The following is a 20,808-nucleotide window of genomic DNA, read 5'->3' on the forward strand; positions in this document are numbered from 1 at the left end:
CAGCGTGCACCCGCGCAACAGACGCACGGCGGCCGCGACCCCACAGCCGGCGCCGCTGACGTCAGGCCGACGTCAGAGCGGACGCCGTGGCGGGGCGGGAGCTGGGACGGCGAAGGAGGGCGTTTTCGGAGCACGCGCTGGGCTGGGGCCGCTGACGTCGGGCTCAGGTGCGCGCGCTCGCTCGCCCGCCCGAGCGCGGCCCAGGTGGCGGCTCGCAGCGCCAGGTGGCGGCCTGCAGCGGTGAGGGGGCGACCGGCGGCGCGTCCGCACGCTGTCCAGGCGGCGCGGGAGACCGGGCGGGGTCGGGGTTAGGGGAGCGGCGGGAGGGCGCCTCGGCTTGCACTCACGTGACGGGCGGGGAGGTTGGGGTGGGGGCGGCGAGCTGGGTGGGCCTGGGCCCCGGAGGGCGAGACGAATTGTCCGGCCCCACCCCTCGCGGGCCTGCCCGTCGCAGTGCAGGACCTTCCTTGGGGCTGGGGCCGGACCCGCCGCGTAGCTTCCCTGGGCAGCCTGGTCCTCTGCCGCGGCCCACCCGACCGCCGGAGCTGACAGGAGTTGTCTTCCCCGTAGGGCCGCGGCGAGAGGGTGAGAGTCCGCGCTTTCCGAGGGAGCTGCGCCGGCCTCGGCCCCGCGGGGTCCCACCGCACCCGAGAGGATGGAGAGCCTCCCCCGACGCCCCAGCAGGGCCCGCGATCCCACGCTGGCCGGCCCTCGCTAGCTGCTCGAAATTTGCGTTTTATCCACCACCTAGGCCTTGTCTCCTGAGTCAGTGGCGTTGTGGTTCCAAAGAAATGGAAGAAAAGGAGCGATGTGACCGACTCCGTTCGGTCCTCCTGCCTTGAGGCCTGGTTGGCATTTGCAGAAAGGAAAATACAGCAAGAAAATCGTGTGTTTTTGGAAGGGTTAGAAGAGGAGGGTGGAAGAAGGAAAACAAGGTCTTAGATTTTATATGATTTTTTAAAACTTCTGCACTTCGACAGTGGTGGCAAAATACACTAAATCCAAAAGTTATCTTTGTTTTGAGAAGAGGGGGATTATTTTTCCTTTTGATTACAACCTTTTCTCCCCGTGACAAAGCATAAATCATGGACATCAGAAAATAAGGTAGACCTCAGGAATCCTGCAAAGACTGAGAAGCTTACATTCCTCCTCAGGAGGAAAGAGTGGGGTGTTTTTAGCCCTCTCTGGAACCTAAAACGAAAAACATGAGTTGCGTGCCATGGAAAGGAGACAAGGCCAAATCCGAATCATTGGAGCTGCCCCAGGCTGCACCCCTACAAATCTACCATGAGAAGCAGCGCAGGGAGCTTTGTGCTCTGCACGCCCTCAATAACGTCTTCCAGGACAGCAATGCCTTCACCCGGGACACGCTGCAAGAGATTTTCCAGAGGTAGGGGACTCCTTCTTGGTGCCTCTATCCTTCTGTGCTCTTTTTGAATTTCTGCGCGTGGGGCAGCGTCTCTGCTGCATAAACCTTCAAACCAACAGGGATTGTTAGCTAAATGCTGTTAGCAGGTATAAGGGACACAGGAATGGGAAAGTGAATAATCAGGACCATTTACTGAGCACTTAACAGTGGGCTGGGCACAGTGCTAAGAGCCTCAGTGGTGTTACCTCAAGTGATCCCTTCTACAATCCATTGGAATCTGTGTTGTCATTTCCATTTTATGGATAAAGACAGGGCTCAGAGAAGTTCAGTAATTTGCCCAAGGTAACATAACAAGAGATGAAGCCAGGCTTGAATCCAGGTTTGTTGTTGCTGTGCTGTTGACCACTATGCTGTTAATTCCTCTCAAGTCCTGCCCCCAAGGAGTTTAGAGTCTAGAAGGGGGACAAGATACGTACACACTCAGTCACCTGTCATCAGGGTTGGAATGTAGTGGGTTCCATAAGAAGGGTATATACACAGCGCTCAGCTTTTCTACGAGGCCGTGTGCTGGGGTTGGTGCTTTTCATATGGTGTTTTGTGTAGCTCTCCTAACAGTAGATTTACTGTCTCTATTTTACTGATAAACAGAAAGAAAGGTCAGGTAATTTGTCCAAATAGCTTCTAAGTAGCAAAGCTGTGATTTGAAGCTGACTCTAGGTCCCCTCCCCTTTCTACTTCATTCTAGAGGGCCTTTCTTATCCACTTTCCAAACACTACCGGACAGGTTGATAGAAGTTCAGCTTTCTTCTGTCAGCTTTGATGTTCTAAAATTCTTCTCTCAAAGGGTATGAGAAATGGTTCTGCAGTGGCTGGTTCAGCACGTGTGCTGTCCATAGCAACTCTGACGGTGCGCCTGTCTCACTACGCCAGCTTATAAAGAGTTATCCCGCTCAATTCTCAGTGCAGAGAAAGCCCAAGAATTCTTCAAGCAATGTGTATTGGCAGTTCCAGAAGACCCTTCTCTGACTCCATTCAGAAATGAAATGATTGCCCCAGAGGGCCTGAATTACAGCTGGGAACAACCTATTTGGGGTGATTTATGAAGCATAGGTATGGACCACTTACCCTGAAAGAACCATAGGCCCTCTCTTAAAAGAATGTTAATCCCAGTGTGCTGACAAAATTGTAATGAGAGTAATTATTTTCCAGTGTCAGTAATAACCATAGTAATGCCTTAGCAGGGCAGATGTGTCCTTTGCATCATGGCCATCATCTGGCAAGTAGAATTAACTCTTTTCAGGAAACAGGGCCCTGGGAGGTGAGATAACTTGTCTCAGATTGCTAGGTCGTGTAGCTGAAAGCAGAAAGGAGGCCAGTCCCTTAGACTGCTTCCTTTTGGCAGCCATTAATATATCTTCTTCTCCTAATTGGATATTTTCAGATTATTTCCTAATCGAAGTCTAGGGAGAAGAAAAAGACTGACAGTGAGTCCTTGAACTTGCTTGGTGCTTGGTACTCTGTGACAGCCCTGCAACAACCTTATCAGTAGTGATCCTAGGAAACTAGGTTTCCATTTAAGCAATTTGCCCAGTTTCACTCACTAGTCAATGTCAATTCCAAGATTCAGTGTGTCCATTCAGAAGTTTTCCACTTCTCTAAATTTGGCCTGGATCTGACATCATGATGATCACTAACACAGATGAACACTCACTCTGTGCAAAGCACTGTTCTGAGTGCTTTCCTTGTGTTAACTCACTCCTGACACCAATCTTAAGGGTAGATCCTGGGACTTCCTTGGCGGTCCAGTGGTTAAGACTCCGCACTTCCACTGCAGGGGGCACTGGTTGGATCCCTGGTCAGGGAGATAACATCCCACATGCTGTGCGGCCAAAAAAAAAAAAAAAAGGTAGATCCTGTTATTTTTCATCTTTCCAGATGAGGGAACAGAGTTCACAGAGCTATTAGTTGTAGGATTTGGTCCCAAGCTTTGTGAATGGAGGGCCTGCTTTCCTATCTGCTCTGCTACTTCCTGAGTATTGGGAAGGTGTCTCAGAGCAATTACATCATCAGTAGCTGTTCACCCTGCTAGGAAGTTGAGCCTGGGTTTGAAGATGTGGACTATAAGCTGTTTGTGGATAATAGCAGGACTTTTTCAGCTATGTTTTCCCTGAATGAAAGAACGCTAAATATTTGCTAAGCACTCACATGGAACCAAAGTTCTATTCCTGGCTTTTGAAGCTTTAGCAAGTTGTACTACATTCCCCCAGGTACCTATCAGCACAAGATCCACCTCAGAGTAACAGCAGACCAGTACATATGAGAATATCTGTACCCTACCACTCCAGAGGTGGAATTCTGTATGGAGTATTTAATATGGGAAGATTCGGTGTGGATAAATAGAAACAAAGAAGTGTGAAAGGGATGAGAGGAAAAAACAAAGGGAGGAGAGGTGAGGGAGAGGAGATAGAATTTTTTAAACAAGAAACATTTACTAGCTTCCTTCAGTATGCCAGGCACCACTACACACTGTAAAGAAAACAAGCTGAACAAGACTCAGCTGCAGAGAAGTACGTCTTAGAACTATCCATTGACCCGGCCTTGAGAAAAGACTTAAGTGAATTTAGAACCATGGAATTCAGAGCAGTCTAAAGGGAAAAAGATAATCCATTTGGATTTTAACAGAAAAGAAGAGTAATGTTGGCAGTAATGTTAACTAGATAATTTTAAATTCCCAGATCTTAAGTTCTATGCTTTTTTGAAGATGTGGCTGATGAATGGTAGAAATGGGACACAATTTTTGATTAATGCCATTTGTTGAGAGGAAGTTCATTCTAGCAGTTGAATTTTAGCCAGACAGAATACAAAAGCAGGGTGGAGTTTCAATGCAGTTGTGGGTATGAGATGACTCATGGCTGGAATAGAAATGAATAGGAATTTAGACAGGACTAAGCTAATGACTCGGCAGCAACACAGGAACAGGGAAGAGAGGAGTCAGGTGTGACAGGCTCAATCCAGGATTTGAAGATAGTGGTCACAAAGAGATCATTGGTTTGAAAAGGATGAACAACTGCAATTGGAGAAAAGGTCAGACTCTAAGAGATTATAGATACTGGTGAACATCCTCTACCACAGAGAAGCCCTCCTGCCTCCCCATTAAAAAGTCCCTGAGCATACATTTAAAGGAAGGCGTCACATTTAAAGGTATGGTTGTAAATGGAGAAAAGGTGGTGTTGAGTGTTAATCTCTAGAGATTTAAATTTTCTCATCCAAGGGCTGGACAGACTCCTCCTCGTCATCATCATCGCCAGCACCTACAGAGTACTTTTGTGTACCTGGCGCTGTGATCTGTGCTTTATGTATTTAAGCTGTGCTTTATGTATTTAATAATTTAAAAATACATTAGGAAGTTCTGAGCCATATTTTCTAAGGTCACACCTCAGAACTTATAAAAAGGAAAAAATTAAGGGAAAAAAGGAATCTTGATGACATGTTTCCACATTTCCTTTTCATTCAAACCTGAAGCATCACCTTAGCCAGACACAGTGGTAACTATAAGAGAGGACCAGAGACTTAACTGAGGGCACAGACATCAGTGGAGAGACCTGGACTAGAATCCATCTTCTCAGTTGTAGATCACTTCAAATCTTATGGCTCTAACCTCTGCTTATGGTGACAAAAATGAGAGGCTAGCGTATAGTCCAGAATTTCCGTGGAAATAATTAAGACAGTCCTGAATAGGCGTTTGCCGAGGAGTCTCAAGAAAACATTCCATTGGGACAGAGTAGAATTCCCATGGAATTCAGTGGGATGAGTGTGTTGAAATATCCAGGAGACCGTTCATTGTAGCTTTAGGTTTAGAGGTGGAATCCTAGCTCTGCCACTCACTAGCTGTATATGACTGTACAAGTCACCATAACCTCTTTGTACCTCAGCTTCCTTACTTACACTATGGGGTTAATTTCTATCTCAAGATTGTTGGGGGCTTCCCTGGTGGCGCAGTGGTTGAGAGTCCGCCTGCCGATGTAGGGGACGCGGGTTCGGGCCCCGGTCCGGGAAGATCCCACATGCCGCGGAGCGGCTGGGCCCGTGAGCCGTGGCCGCTGAGCCTGCGCGTCCGGAGCCTGGGCTCCACAACGGGAGAGGCCACAACAGTGAGAGGCCCGCGTACCGCAAAAAAAAAAAAAAAAAAGATTGTTGGAAGGATTAAGGGATAAATCTCATAAAAATAGCTAACACAGTGGGCACTTGATTATTGTCAAAGTAAAAACAAGCACTGGTATAATGGGCACACTGGATGGATCCCACTTATTCAAATGGCCACTCTTCTAGGAGTGAGTTGGAAACCATTCTTAGCATTTCCTATATTGATTGGTTTGACAGACACATGGTTATGCAGTTGCCAATGCCCATCTATGAGAGATACAGAGGAGATGAGTCATCCCCTTTGCTTTGGGAATTTACTATTTTGTTGGACATGTATAAAATAAGTGAATTCTTCAATGATCCTATAAGATAGGAATCATTCCCATTTTTACAGAGAAGCTAACAGGCATGGAGACTAAATCTCAGAATTGATATTGATTCTGCTTGGATATGAACTCAGATGTGTGTGGTCCTCCTGATCTCCCTCCTTTTTCTGCTGCACTGGAGCCAGGAAGGATTCCATGGAAGAGGTAGGATGTTAGGTTGAGCTTGAAGAAGCTTTAGGATTTAGCTTGAAACAGGAACTAGGATAAAAGAAGAGAGGCCACATGGTCATGGTGCCTGAAGTACACTAAGCCCAATGAAGGGGAAACAGCAGGTCAAGTGGGGCTGGGAGGGTTGGAGTTGGCCAACCAGGCAACTGGCTCCTCTGACAGTTCTTATGTAAGTGAGTGAAATGATACCTTGGTGAAGGTGGCAGGAACATAAAGGCTGAATAGGTGGAAGGAGCACTTGGAAGCAAGGAGGTCAATTTAGGAACCTGTGTCAAAAAATCCAGGTGTGGGACTTCTCTGGTGGTCCAGTGGTTAAGATGCTTCCAATACAGGGGACGAGGGCTCGATGCCTGGTCGGGGAACTAAGATCCCACATGTTGCATGGTGCAGCCAAAAGATTAAAAAAATTTTTTTTAAATACAGGTATGAGGTGAGGAGCCTCCAGTTAGGGGAGAGATAGTAGGAATAGACAGGCAAGGATTTGAATCTGAGATTGATATAGGACAAGGAGAAGAGACACTTGGAACACTAGTCCTAGAAGGTGCACCTCAAAAAAAATGTGTGGTCAAACCTGTTTGGGAGCTGAAACCTTTTGTACACCCTCTCCCCGAGACTCAAGGTAAATATTAGCATATTAGGGGCTTCAAGAAAACCTGTAGGAAACCTGTTTACTTGATTCATTCAGCTATTGTATTAAATGCCTCTGTGATCCTCAGAGGAGCGCATTGCGGGGAAACGCAGCACTAAGGTTTGAGCTTGGTAGGGAGTTAGATGGTGAAAGAGGTGGAAGACTCAGCAGTTTCTTTGCTGGAACCTTCATGCGTCTCCTGGCTGGAGACTTCTCTGAAGGTATTGAGAAGCTACTGAAAAGTTGGTGAAGGGAGAGTAACTTGATATATCTTGAGATAGACTTTCATAGGCTTTCTCATTTAATCCAAGTGCCCAAGAACCCACTGAGAGCCTTTGTCCTGTTAAGCTACATTTTAGGCCCAGGCCAAGGGACTCAGCTGGCCTTTCCTCTTATCAGCCCACCGCCACCAGCCACTCTGATTCATGAGTCCTTGCCGTAAGACAGCAAGCAGAACTTTGGATTCAAACAAACCCGAGTTTGAATCCTAGTTCTGTCATCTATAAGGGAAGTGATCACAGGCTAGTCATTTTAAATCACCAAACTTCAGTTTCTAAACCCATAAAATGGTAATAATTCATAGCTTCTTACGGGTTTATTGTGAGGATTAAATGAGATACATATATGAAAGCATCTATCATCAGGCATGGCAGAGAAGTTTTCACTAAACGGTATTTATTGTCACAGGTAAAACAAAGTTTGGTTGCAGAGTGGAGTTTAGTGTCCTCAGATCCCCTTCTTTGCTAACTCTGGAGGCTAGCATATAAGCCCTTATTATTTTAAGGGTCCGCTAATATTTACAGGGCAAGAGAGAGGGAAAACAAAATAAACATGGAAAACATTTCAACAAACGTCCCTCGAGCACCTGTCACGTGCCAGGTATTCTTTGAGGTCTGGTGATGGGTAGAGAAGGCCCCTGCTGTCTTTCTAGTGTGGAAAAACACGCAAGTCAGAAAACACGTCCAGTAGTAACACGAGCTATAATTAAATTAAAGCAGGTGGATGTAAGAGGAAATGACTGGGAGAAACGTAGGGTTGGGTGGTCAGAAAAGGCCTCTAGGGCAATAACACTTGAGACCCAAAAAATGAGGAGCAGAGCAAGTGGAGATCTAGGGGAAGAGGATTCCAGACAGCGGGAACAGTGAGTGCAAAGGCCCTCCAGTGAGAAAGAGCTTTGTGTGTTCAGATTGCAGAGAGAAGGTGTTTGTGCTAAGAGGTAGGGATGAGGTCGGCAGAATCCTAAGGGCCTTGCAGGCCAGAGGAAGTAGTTTAGATCGTATTTAAGTGCTTTGGGAGCTATGGAGGGTTTAAGTAGTGGCAGGAGTATGTTTTATGTTGGAAAAATATCAGTATGGTTGCTGTATATAGAGTATAAGATTTCTTAAGTTTTTAGAGTTGACCTAAAGATCTGATTCTCTCCTGGAGATGGCATTTAGCAACCTCCTAGACATCCGCTCTCCACTTTTATTCCTGAGGAACTCACGTCATTTCCCTTCCTCCCCTTCACACAGAGGTGAAAGGCATGCTGCCCCTTCCTTCAAGATGGCCTTTCCTCAGGTCCTGGCCTGCGCCGCCTATGAAAGCAAATTAATAGGATTGGGAATGCCTTCAGAACTGACCTTGTCATGAGATGGAGGAGTGGCTAAAGAGGCCTGGGCAAAGGTGGCTTAAAGCCAGTGAGCAAACCACACTGCAGTTGAGTTTTGTTTATCTGGTACAAAATTTTTTTCCAATTTGTGTTTCTTTGTTTTTTTTTTAATTCAGGTATTTTACACACGTGTATATGCAGAATACCTTTAGGTGGTTCATGAATTTCAGTTTAATATGGGCCTTACTACTTTATATTGCCTTATGTGGTCCCAGTTCATACATTTATGTTACCTGTCTGAGCCCCTGTAGGCCTTTGAGTATTTAATGATTGATGATTACCAAGTATGCAAGCCTTGAACAGAAAGCATTTAAAGTGTAAGAAATAAGAGTAAGAAATACCACCCATGCAATCAAACTATCAAATACTATTTTTAATGTTAAAAAAAAGGCTGTCTCAAGGCAGGAAGATCAGCAAGGAAGAAGACTGCAGAAATGGGAAGACTGGGGATTTCATAGATGAGACTGCTTCGTGGAACATTCTCTGTATCCATTGAATTCACTGGAGACATACTTTCTAAATGGCAGGCAGATAGGCCCCACTGCTACTGAATTATTGTTTTTCATAAAAGGAAAGGTAATCCCTAGGGAAGCAGGAGCCCAGACTTCAAAATACTTTGGTAAGAACTCGTTACATTTACTTGAATGGGAGGAAACAAGCTTCCAGGGGCAGTGGTGTAAAGTGCTCTTTTGTCCCTGCCAGTGCAGGGCCAGGAGGGGTTAGGTTGACCAGCAAGTCTCAGCTTTCCTCCTTTCACATTTGCAGGTTGTCTCCAAACACCATGGTGACCCCCCACAAGAAGAGCATGCTGGGAAATGGGAACTACGATGTGAACGTCATTATGGCAGCACTTCAAACCAAAGGCTATGAAGCTGTTTGGTGGGACAAGCGCAGGTAATTGAACCAGGCTTGACTTGATGAGAACTGGCATTCAGCCGGGGAGGTGGCCAGTGGTGGTGTTACAGCTGGGGAATCCGGGGGAGTTGGCTGCTGCAGAGCCCAACACCGTTTCTGTTCTGCAGGGATGTCGGCGCCATTGCTCTCACTAATGTTATGGGCTTCATCATGAATCTGCCCTCCAGCCTGTGTTGGGGTCCACTGAAGTTGCCACTCAAAAGGCAGCATTGGATCTGTGTTCGAGAGGTGGGAGGTGCCTACTACAACCTCGACTCCAAACTGAAGATGCCCGAATGGATTGGAGGCGAGGGCGAGCTCAGGTACCTGTGTGGCTGATGTAGTGGCAAGTTGAGCTTATCTTTGGACAAAGGAAATGAAATTCCTAGTTCCTTGGGTCCTCTCCTTATTGTCACTTAGAATCATAGGGTTTCAGACTTTAAAAAGACCTGAATCTTTGATGGCCCATGAAGACATTAAATCCCATTGGTAGAGAAGTCCCATTACCTGGGATGCTGGCTTTCTAGTCTGGCAGAACTGGCATTGTAACATTCTCCAACTTGACGGTATAGCTGCCAGTTCAATGAAAGGAAGGCAAACATTTGGGCCAGAGGGGGCTAAATTTCCCTGGAACCAAAGAAGAAACTCCTTCTTCTTCTTCTTTTTTTTTTTTTTTTTTTTTTTTTTTTTACAATTATAAGTCCTTTAGAGTACTTTGGGCTCTGTTCCTCACAGAACTGGCTACTGTTGGCAGTAACATATGAGGATGAGCAAAAATTCAGATTGGAAATTTAACTGGACAGATTGAGGGGTAACCAAATGTGGACTCCTCCAAGAACAGATCACTACTAGAGCGTGTTTAGGGCAGCCAAGGGTATAAATAACAAGGGTCCTGTCTGGCGAACATGTGGCCCCAAGACTACTGGAGTTGGCAATTTTACTAGCATTTTCATTTTCTCTTTCATCTACCCTTTTTTCCTGTAGGAAATTTTTAAAACATCATTTGCGAGGAAAGAACTGTGAACTCCTGCTGGTGGTACCAGAAGAGGTGGAGGCCCATCAGAGTTGGAGGGCTGATGTGTAACACAGTTCTACCCAGCCTTCCCTCACCTCAACCCCCGAAATCCTCTGTGATGTGCTGTGGCCTCTACAGTGGGTCTGCCCTTGCCACGTCCCCAAACATCTCATCGGGTTTTTCCCCTCAGATTTGACAGTGCAATAGGACAGACATGTAGACTGTTACAGAACCAACCAGCGTTACTTGTTCTGGGAAAGGAAAGTAGGAGCTCTGTGTGCTTAAGGCAAGCTATGGAAGACTTTTGTTTTATTTAAGAGAGGAGAAAGAAAGGTGGGTCTTAGCTTATTTCCCCGTTTCTCTGAGGACTTGCCAGAGGCTCTGCTGGAGTTCACTGCTGCTCTGACTCACCTGGAGATGCTGCCTTCACTTCCCCTTTCCTGGCAACCAGTGGGTCTGAAGACACAGTACAGGCAAAGCCCATGCTGACGGGTTTGAAGGACTTAGAGCAAAAAGGCCTCTCAGGAAACCATCTCCAAAACTGCAGCAGCAGTACAGCATGCTGTCTCCAACCCTTAATGCCGCCCTTACCCCGTTTTTAAGAGTGGTTTATGGCCATCCTTGGAGTTTTATAATGAAAAGTTCTCTAATATTCCATGCCGGGCGGTTGAATCCTGCGATATTCTAGTGTGACAGGGTGAGCTAGATACCTAAGAGGATGTGGCCAGAACCAGGCTGGGGCAGGCATGGGCAGCCTGTCCGCCTCACTCCAGCATCATCCCTCCCACTTCACTGCATTGCACTGGTTTAGGAGGCTTTGAGGCACAAGATAGGCAAAAGGGCAGTTTTCCCAGCTGACCCACTGGCAAAAATCAGGAAAAAAATAAGACTGCCTTTGACATCAAATTCTACTAGTTTGAGACAGAGTTGGGCAAGGAAAGTATTGGGAAGATAAGCCTTCAGAGACCTGGAGCAGCTAGAATGGGTAGAAGTCCTAGGCTTGGAGTCACTGTAGTGACAAGAAGCAGAGCCCTCACATTGGGTGGATATGTGCATTACGCTTTGTCATCTCTCTGTAGCTTCCTTTACAGATCAACTGAGAATGGACCCGCCCCCTACCTCTTTAAATAGTTGTAGGCCACTTTTCTCCCCGTAACTTGGGAAAACAAAAGGAGAAGTAAGGGTCATACTACACCGCCTGTCACCACAGTGGCTGTGGTTGTCTCAGGGCAGGCGGGCAGGCAAGGATGGCCTGTCCAGCCCTCACAGGTCAGTGGTTTCGGCAGGTCTGAGAGCTGCCCCACTGGCCAGACCTCTCCAATAGCAGAGCCAGCCTGGGGCTTGCATGTCCAGCCTGAGCAAGCTTAACGGGATGAAGCTGAGGCTTTCTCCCCACTGTGACTGGAGTGCATGTTTACACCAGCACTTTTTCTGCACATGTATCTTCAATCCAACAAGGCCATTTTTTATGCTGAGTAACAAGTGGCCGCACTCAGCAAGTGGCCGCATTCTCTTCTGCACCATTTTCTACACCAGACCTGCTTGGCACCACAGGGAGCTCTTCGCCCCTGCACAGACATTCCAACCACCACCAGCCAGAAGTTACAGCCAACCTTGCTCATTGTCACAAGCAGGACCTTGGGTCCATTGGCACTGTCAGTGATGTAAGCCATTTCCTGGGAGGAGAAGGAAACTCCTCGCCACCAATCTGCTGGGGCCTGTGCAAACGGCACTTCAAAGGAGTCCCCATGCACTTGGGAGTCCATGAGCCAGTGGGATATATGCAAAGACGCTTAAACATTTCAGGGCTGGTTTCTCTGTTCATATCCAATTCTGGTGCTTAGGAACAGGGACCTATGCTGATGCCCAAGGGCAAAAGGCCCCACTTCCTATAAGAAAGGGGGCAGGCCTGACCCTGATGCCCAGTAAGGGGCAACCCTAGGCTTTTTGTTTTTCTTGCTTTTATTCCTTTTTGTTGGCCTTGTGCTGGGTTTGTTTACAAAAGATGTATTTTGTTTAACCAAATATTAAAAATGGAAAACTCCATACATAAATTTCATCTGTCTGAATTCTGTAATTATGTACATTAAAAAAAGTGAAGTTTAGTATGATGCTGCTTTGGAAGGAATTCACTACCACCATAAGTCATCTTTTAGAGACATACTGTGCTTTGGCCAGACCTCTCTCACTTCAAAAATCCAGACAAAATACTCACCAAGTAGGACTTGATTCAGAAAAAGCCCGAGACACTTTTCGACTTAATTTGTAAAAACTAGGCTCCACAACATGAAGAACCCTAACCCTAATCTTAAGTACAAGTTTTCTTTACTGACAAGTGACTGTTCTTCCCTGGTTAACAGGTGGAAGATTATGTATTTTCACAGAGGACCTGGGAGGCCCCAGCACCAAGTACATAGCAGGATTCCGAGCCAGACTGACTAGATTTGAATTCAGATCAGGCATTTTCTATTCAGCCTGGAACAGATCACTTAACCTTTCTGGGACTGTTTTCCTCTTCTGTAAAATGAGAATACTATACCACCTCCTAAATTGTATAGTATAGTTCCAGCAACCCACATAAAGGACTTAGTATTGTTACTAGCACAATGCCAATAAAAATGTGTGTGAAATGGGAAAATTACAAAGTTCAAAGATAGGGCTACAGTTGGATTCACTGTCAATAGCTCATCAGCAATTACAGTTGATCCTCAAACAGCACAGGTTTGAACTCTGGGGGTCCACTTACACGTGAACTTTTTTCAAGAAATACTACAGTGCCACATGAACTGTGATTGGTTGGACAGAAGACACATAGAGGGCCAATGATTTTTAAAAGAAATGCACAGGCTTTTGACTGCAAGGAGCGTCAGTTCCCCTAACCCCGTGTTGTTCAAGGGTCAACTGTATTTTCAAAAAGAACAAACCTAAGATGTTCTATTTGCAACCTTCCTATCCCCAGACTAGATAGCAATACTATGTCATTCTTTGCAAGTTCTTTATAATTATTGTTTTTGCTTTTTTTTTCCTTTGGCTGAGCTTCACAGCATGTGGGATCTTAGTTCCCCAAACAGGGATCGAACCCGTGTTGCCTGCAGTGGAAGCACAGAGTCCTAACTACTGGACCACCAGGGAATTCCCCCTTTATAACTGTATAATGTCATTGTAGACTGTGCAAGTACATGGACCCAATCCTTTGCTGGTGGATCTGAAACTGATTGCTTGAACTCAGAGAGGTTCTTGGTCAAAGACGAATTTTTCTTTACCTCTGGGAATTTAACTAACGTGGGCCTAAGGGATCAGTCGGTATTAAACGGTGGTGCTGGCTCAGGTGAGAGAAAATGTGAGGGGCAGTTTTCTTTGTCCTAAAATGGTCTAAATAATTTCAAGGTATGTATGACGAGCACTTGGAAGACATTTTTGGTTGGAATCATTTTTTAATATTTAAATAGAAAAAGTGAGCACTGACTTTTTTTTCTCTTTTAGACACACACACGTCTAACAGCTGAAATATGCAGAGGAAATGAGCTCCTGCTCTGTCCTCCACAGTCCCCACGTTGTGGCTGAAGCTGTTGCCAGCCCTCTCTCCATCCTTTCCAACATACACAGAAATTCACAGCACAGCTGTAATGCATTCTATCTCGTGTGCACGTCCCTCCCCAACATCCCCATTCTTAAAAACCGAACAGTCGTTAATGGTCAGGGGCACATCCTTCCCGATGGCATCAGTTCCTACCCCACAATGGGATAGTGAGGAGATCTTCCGTCAGAAGTAATTTAGTGAAAGGGGTGGGATGGCCGGAGCTGGAGTAACCATCTGCATTGCTGCACTCGTATCAGAGTGAGGACAGAAGACATAAGTCAGGAGAGCATGGAGGGCACAGTTGCAAGTGAGGAGTCTCTCCATGAGACAATGTGGGGAGAATTCTCCCCACCAGGCTTAGATAAATCAATGTGCCAAAGTTCAAAAAAAAAAAAAATTAAAAAAAATCCAATAATCAGCAGTTCAAACACTATTGAATTTTCAAACTTCTCCCACCAAGACAGGCCAAACATAGCAGTAACAATCTAGATCTTTCCAGGAAGTGAAGGTAGAGCCCCGGGCATTCCTCCTGACAGCCCTGTATTAGGCCCTAGAAGTATCTGGAAAAGAAAAGGAGGGGTGTAAGGCATTGTACAGACCTAGGGCTCTCATTTTCATCATACCTGTCCAGGCAGACAAGGTCTATGAAAACAATGCTGAGGGCACAGTCAGGCACCTAAAGGAGGGTGGGCCGGATCCCAATCCCTTCCGGCACACTAACCGCCCTACCTAGGTGCCGGAGGAATAAACAACTTATGTCTCCACTACTGGCAACAAGCCCAGGGTCTGGGCTCACCTGCCGCTGCTGCAGCTGCTGCTGCTGCTCCATCTGCAACTTCTCAGTCTCAAAGACGACCGGAAGAACCAGGATCATGAAGGAAGTGGTTCCAATCCACAAGGCTGCCCTGGAAAACCTGCGGAGGGAGCATGAGCACGACGGCAAGACAAAAATACACAGCTTCACCAAGACCTCACCAGTAACCGAATCTCTCACCCTGCACATTCCGATGTTCTTGGTAGGCGCGTTCTACCCAACTCTTGCACTGTACTCCTACCGGAAACAGGAGGAGCAGTTCTAGAGACTGTACATCTAGTGAGAGTAGTCTGAACATCCTCCTGAGTTCTCACAGTGCTCCTTATACATTAATTATATCACATAATCTGAGCTGATCCTCACAACGACCCTGCCCAATAAGAACCCTCACTTTACAGACGAGGAAACAGAGACCAAGAAAGGTTAAAGTAGCACCAGTCCAAGGTCACTCAGTGATCTAGCTGGCGGGCTGTCCTCCAACCTAGGTCTGCGGCTCCCAAAGCCCGTGTTCATTCAGGGCACCTAGTCACCCCAGACACACCCCAATGTCTTTGCCCTCGTCCCTTACCTGTACATTTTTTGAGCCACGAAGAGGGAGAGATCAAAAGTGGCTCCAGCCGCAGACCGGACTCTCTCGGGGAACATCTCCGTCAGACCCCACAGTCTCTCCGACAGAGTCTCATCTAACTGTGGTGGAGGAGGCGCGGATATAGGCCGAAGCAGCGGTAACCACCCCCCGACGCCGGGACATGCCGGTCTCCTGGAGCTAGGGCACCCCGGCCCCAGCGGAGCCTCACCCCGCCTCCCGGAGACGCCTCTGCTCGGACCTCTCCAGGCTCCGCGACGCGCCTTCGTCCCGCTCCTGCAGCACGCGGAGCCCTCACCCCCGCTCCCCGCCCGCACCCTCCCAGCCCCGCTCCGCCCCGCAGTGCCCAGTACCTCCTCGTCGTCTTCCTCCTCCAGCTCCTCCTCAGGCTTCTCGGCATCGCCTTTCGGAAGCAATTCGTCCGGGGACAGCGGCGCCCCAGAGCCCCCGGCGGCGGCGGCGGCGGCAGCCATGGCTGTGGGGAACACCGGAAGCGGAAGAGAAGAGGCGAGTGCGGCGCCGACGGCGGACAGAGCCGCCCTTCCGGGAGCCGGAGGCTGGAGAGCTGGGGAAGAGCGCTGCCCTCTGGTAGGCGGGCTTCACCGGCCTTCAGCAAAGGGCGGCCGGGAGGTCGGAGAACGTGAGACACGTGGAAAACTTACTAAAGCCCTGAATCGGGGTGCGTCAGCGGTTAATTCTGTTCTGTGGGCTTAGGGTGAGCCCGAAAATCTGCATTTTAACAAGCCTCCCAGAGATCGCACGTAGACAAACACGAATCCAGTTCCATTTCCCTGAGGGCTGTTTTTGGTAGGAGCAAAGTAGAGATTTGGAGATGTATTGGTCTTCTGGGAAAACGTCAAGTAAACAGTCCCAATGTACTAAAACAAAGGCGAGAGTGTACCAGGCACTGTTTGTACGTGCGAAGGGCGGGGGTGGGAGGGGCGCTCATTTAATCTTTGCATCAACCCACTGAGGTGCTACTATCCCCATTTTTTTTGGCCGGGCCATGCCGCATGCAGGAACTTAGTTCCCCAACCAGGGATGGAACCAGTGCCCACTGCATTGGGAGCCGCAAGTCTTAACCACTGGACTACCAGGGAAGTCCCTATTGTCCCCATTTTAGAAATGAGGAGATTGACGCACAGTACAGGGTTGCTGCAAGTATTTCTGGAGGATGGATTTCAAGATGTGGGTTTGCTGGCCAAAACGTATGAACATTTAAATTTTGGTAGGTATTAGCTAATTGCCCTCGGAATGATTATATCACATACTTTCACAATAGCAAATGGAAGTGTCCTTTTCTCCACACCCTCCCCAGCATTAGGTATTATCCATATTTGAAAATGCTCCTTTTTATAATGTGTCCCACAAGTTATTAATACAAGGGTAGTTTGATATACCTCTTTAGACAACTGACCATGGAACCGAAGAATCTCAGGATTGGACGGTCCTGATCCTTATCTGATACTTGAGAGACTTGTCCTGTGTTTACATATTCCGGGGAGGGGGGGCGGGGTTTGCACTTTCTCCAGATAGAGTCCTCAGTCCTCTTTATCTCTGGACAGGGCAGCTCTAACTACAAAAAGTCTTCATGTCACAAAAGGGTGCCTACTGTCTGATTCCACTAGGTAAAGTTAAAAGACAGGCAAAACCAATCTGTGGTGAGAAAGGTAGTGATCCCCTTTGAGGAGGAAGAGGAGGTGTATCTGGGAAGGCAGGAGAGTGTCTGGGGCGCTGGTAAAGTTCTGTCTCTTGGCGTGTGTGGTGTTCCCACGGGTGTGCCCATTTTGGATAATTCGTCAGCCTGTACATTTATGAATTATACTTTTTGCATGTATTTAAATTTTTTTTTAAAGTAGGCTTGAAACCAAGCAGGATCCTGTGGGTCCCTCCCAGGTACAAATCCTTTCCCTGTCCCTGTTTCTTGTTTGTAGGAAATAGGCTTCTTTCAGCTTCCCTGACCTTCCCTGAGTTCCAAAGGGCAGGTTCAAACAGTTGCTAATCAGGGAAGGGAGGGAAAGCAGAAACAAAGGAGGAGCAGTCAAGAAACAGTGCAGCGATCCTGGTTCCTCCTCAAGGGATATACAGAACCTTTGGGTTCTTCTGCAGGAACTAAGGTCCCCACGCAGGTGGAGGATGGTAAACTCAGGCTGAGAGCAAGATTCCTGCAGCACCGCCCTGTTACCTCACCACCAACCAATCAGAAGAAAGTCTGCACACAGTGGAAGATAAGGAAGACTCTGACCCTCTCCCCAAATGATTCTCCCAGAATCTTTGGAGTCCGCCTTCTCCCCAGGTTGCTGACCTCCTGAATAAAGCAAGCTTTCTTTTCCAACCAGCACTTGTCTGAGTATTGGCTTTTGAGCAGTGAGCAGCTGAACCAGAGTTGGTAACAGGCTAGCTCTACATAAATGCAAGGGCAATCAGATGCCAATGGCTTTTGATTCTCTTATGGGCTCTTTTAAGAAATGCTGGAAGACCAACACTCTTCCTTTTAAAAAAATTATTTATTTATTTTAGCTGTGTTGGGCCTTCGTTTCTGTGCGAGGGCTTTCTCTAGTTGTGGCAAGTGGGGGCCTCTCACTATCGCGGCCTCTCCTATTGTGGAGCACAGGCTCCGGACATGCAGGCTCAGTCGTTGTGGCTCATGGGCCTAGTTGCTCCGCAGCATGTGGGATCCTCCCAGACCAGGGCTCGAACCCGTGTCCCCTGCATTAGCAGGCAGATTCTCAACCACTGCACCACCAGGGAAGCCCCTAGACCAACACTCTTGAAGGGTAGAGAAGGCAGTCTTATGTGGAAACTACAGACATCATTGACTCTGATGAAATAAAATTCATATTTTATGGCAAGACAAGAAAAATTTAAACATAAAATCTTTCTTTGCCTGTTTGGGCCTCCTCCCTCCCCTTTAGTGTGTATTGTGCATCTGCATTAACCAGATCTCCTTAGGAGATAACCTTCCTTCTTGTAGAAGGCCATGATGACCCATGACCCACTACTCCCTGTGTACACATAGATCTGGATTGTGTAAACTGTCAATAATACGTCATTTAACATATAGCACTCTGTCTCAAAAACTTATATAACTGTGCTTTGACCTCTAACAGATGGAAAAATTCTCAGAGCTTTCTGAGAGGCTTTCTCCAGGTTATAATCCTCAATTTGGCTCAAATAAAAGCCTCCATTTCTTTCTCAGATTGACTGATTAATCTTTTTTTTTTTTCCATCGACAACGCCAAGTGGAAAGTCACAAATGCTAATATGAAGAAGTTTTTGGAAAACTTTGACCAATTAATTTTGTTTATATTCACAAACAGTACATGATTTTTCTAAAAATCCATGTTTAAGGCTGAAAGAGCTCTTTCAATGTTTATAAAATTGTCCAAGGATAAGAAAAAATATTGGGAATCATGCCATGCAGAGTATTCAAACCTTAGGAATAGATGTGATGATCCAGAAATGGCCAAGTGAGAAAGACAGAGCCCTGTGGAATCAGACAGGTCAGGGGGTACTTAGTCAAAATCATAGAAAGTAGAATGGTGGTTGCCAGGGGCTGGCAGGGAGGAGGAGATGGGGAGTTCGTTTCCGATGGGTATACAACAGCTTCAGTTTTACAAGATGAGCAGTTATGGAGATGGATGGTGGTGATGGCTGTACAACAGAATGAATGTACTAACATTACTTAACTGTATGCTTTAAAATAGTTAAGATGGTAGATTTTATGTTATGCGTTTTGCCACATAAAACAATTTAATTAAAAGCAAAAAAAAAAATGAGAACAAGAAAAACAGAACAACTATCCCCCAAAAAACCCCCAAAGGGGCGGGGAGGGGCACCTTCTTTCCCCAAATCCAAGAGATTCGAGGAGGAGCTGCTGGAGATGAAGAAGGGAAACCTTCACTGAAGGTTTCAAGGGGAAATGCTCAGTAGCAGCAAAGAAGACATGTGGTAAGATTGATGCCAGCCCAGGGGCCTCAATCGAGGCACAAGTAAGGGTGTCATCAAGTAAGTGCTAATGTCTCACGCTGGGCACAAAGCTGACTCTGCCATCTGGATGCGGACGAGGTGTTCTAGAAACACCCCCGCCCAGCTCCTCTCATTCCCTATCCCTCAAGTCCATGGTTTCCACCTTTCCTGTTCCTGTCTTGTCAGAATGGGAAACTGGTAATATAGTAGTTCCTAATTCAGTTTGGTTCAGTGTGGGGCGTAGATCCCTTTGAGAATTTTACAAAAGCTGTAAGTACTCCTCCCCAATAGAACATACACATTAGCCCGTATCTGTACAACTGTGCATAAGGATCCCCTTGTTAAGCCTCAAACTCTTAAGATTTCCTCTGATTTTTTTTGCACTCACACCCACAGAACTTTCAATCTCAGCTCTTCAGTAACAGTTCTTCCCTTATCTGACACTCAGCTCAGAAATTTACAAAACCATTGTAGTGATTACAAATGATGATGTCAAGTAGACAGCACTATTTACTTGGGTGCCCCCAGAAGTAGTAGATTTGGTCAATAAAGGCTTTGAGGAGGAAGTATTTTAGGCAGAACCTAATAGATGTATCGGACAAAAAGGTAAATCTTTAAAGTATGTAGCATTTTTTTTTCTTTTTTTTGGCCACACCGCCCAGCTTTCAGGATCTTAGCTCCCTGACCAGGGATTGAACCTGGGTCCTCAGCAGTGAAAGCGCAGAGTCCTAACCACTGGACCGCCAAGGAATTCCTGAAAGTACGTAGCATTTCAGTGGGGGGGGGGGGGGGAATAAACCAACAAAGGTTACGGTGGTGACATATAGCTGATTCTTTTTCCTATTTCTTACACATTTTCATTAATAGGATTATCCTTGACTCAGATCACACACCACATCCATCAGCAAACTTACAATTTGATGGTGGGCTCCACCTTCAATTCCTGCCTAGAATTTGACCACTTCACCTCCTCTGCTGCCACTTCCCTGGTCCCAGCCTTGAGCTCTTCAGTCTGTTCTGACCACACAGAAGCCAGAGGGATCTTTTTTGTTAAGTCAATCATAGCATTCCTCTGCTGAAACTCACCAACGGCTTGCTTCCCTCATCACCCCAAATACAAGTCCTCCTTCACTGCAGAGCTGCCCCACATGGCTGCAGCCCCCTCAGGTGCCAGTGGTGGTGCAGATGGGACCAGGACCCATGTCACTATGACAACCAAACGTGCCCCTCCTGACTCCAAAGGTTTCAGTCCTAGCCCTTCCCTCCCAGCTGTATCACCTTGCTGGGCTTGTTTCTTCATCTAAAAGCAGGGGATGACGATAACAAACTTGAAAAATTCTCATGAGAATTAGAAATATAGCCCTTCTTTGGTTTATGTCCCAATAAACCCATCATAAGTTGAAAATATAAGTCGAAAATGCATGTAATACCCCTAAGCTACCAGACATCGTAGCTTAGCCAACTTACATGTGCTCAGAACACTTACATTAGCCTACAGGCGGGCAAAATCATCTAACACAAAGCCTATTTTACAAAAAGTGTCGAATATCTCATGTAATTTTTCGGATACTGTTCTGAAATGAAAATGAAAAACAGAGTGGTTGTCTG

At 46.7% G+C, this 20,808-nt stretch overlaps 2 protein-coding genes across 3 annotated transcripts; one reads left to right on the plus strand and one right to left on the minus strand.

The window, feature by feature from the left end:
* Positions 1-91: 91 nt before the first annotated feature.
* On the plus strand, positions 92-12,310 carry JOSD1 (Josephin domain containing 1). 2 transcript variants are annotated; one of them, XM_030855944.2, is made up of 5 exons: positions 92-167; positions 571-1,390; positions 9,108-9,236; positions 9,365-9,559; positions 10,221-12,310. In XM_030855944.2, the coding sequence occupies exons 2-5, from the start codon at positions 1,206-1,208 to the stop codon at positions 10,318-10,320; spliced, it is 609 nt and encodes a 202-aa protein (XP_030711804.1). In that variant the 5' UTR covers positions 92-167; positions 571-1,205; the 3' UTR covers positions 10,321-12,310. The 2 variants fall into 2 exon arrangements, with proteins under 2 accessions (XP_030711804.1, XP_030711803.1); XM_030855943.2 differs by having other exon boundaries at positions 128-240.
* Positions 12,311-13,671: 1,361 nt separating this feature from the next.
* Positions 13,672-15,796, minus strand: TOMM22 (translocase of outer mitochondrial membrane 22). The gene is made up of 4 exons (XM_030855947.3): positions 15,585-15,796; positions 15,214-15,332; positions 14,628-14,745; positions 13,672-14,391 (listed from the first exon to the last, which is right to left on the minus strand). The coding sequence occupies exons 1-4, from the start codon at positions 15,702-15,704 to the stop codon at positions 14,317-14,319; spliced, it is 432 nt and encodes a 143-aa protein (XP_030711807.1). The 5' UTR covers positions 15,705-15,796; the 3' UTR covers positions 13,672-14,316.
* Between the last annotated feature and the right edge of the window lie 5,012 nt (positions 15,797-20,808).

The sequence above is a fragment of the Globicephala melas genome, chromosome 10, assembly GCF_963455315.2.
Source record: "Globicephala melas chromosome 10, mGloMel1.2, whole genome shotgun sequence".
Lineage (NCBI taxonomy): Eukaryota > Metazoa > Chordata > Mammalia > Artiodactyla > Delphinidae > Globicephala > Globicephala melas.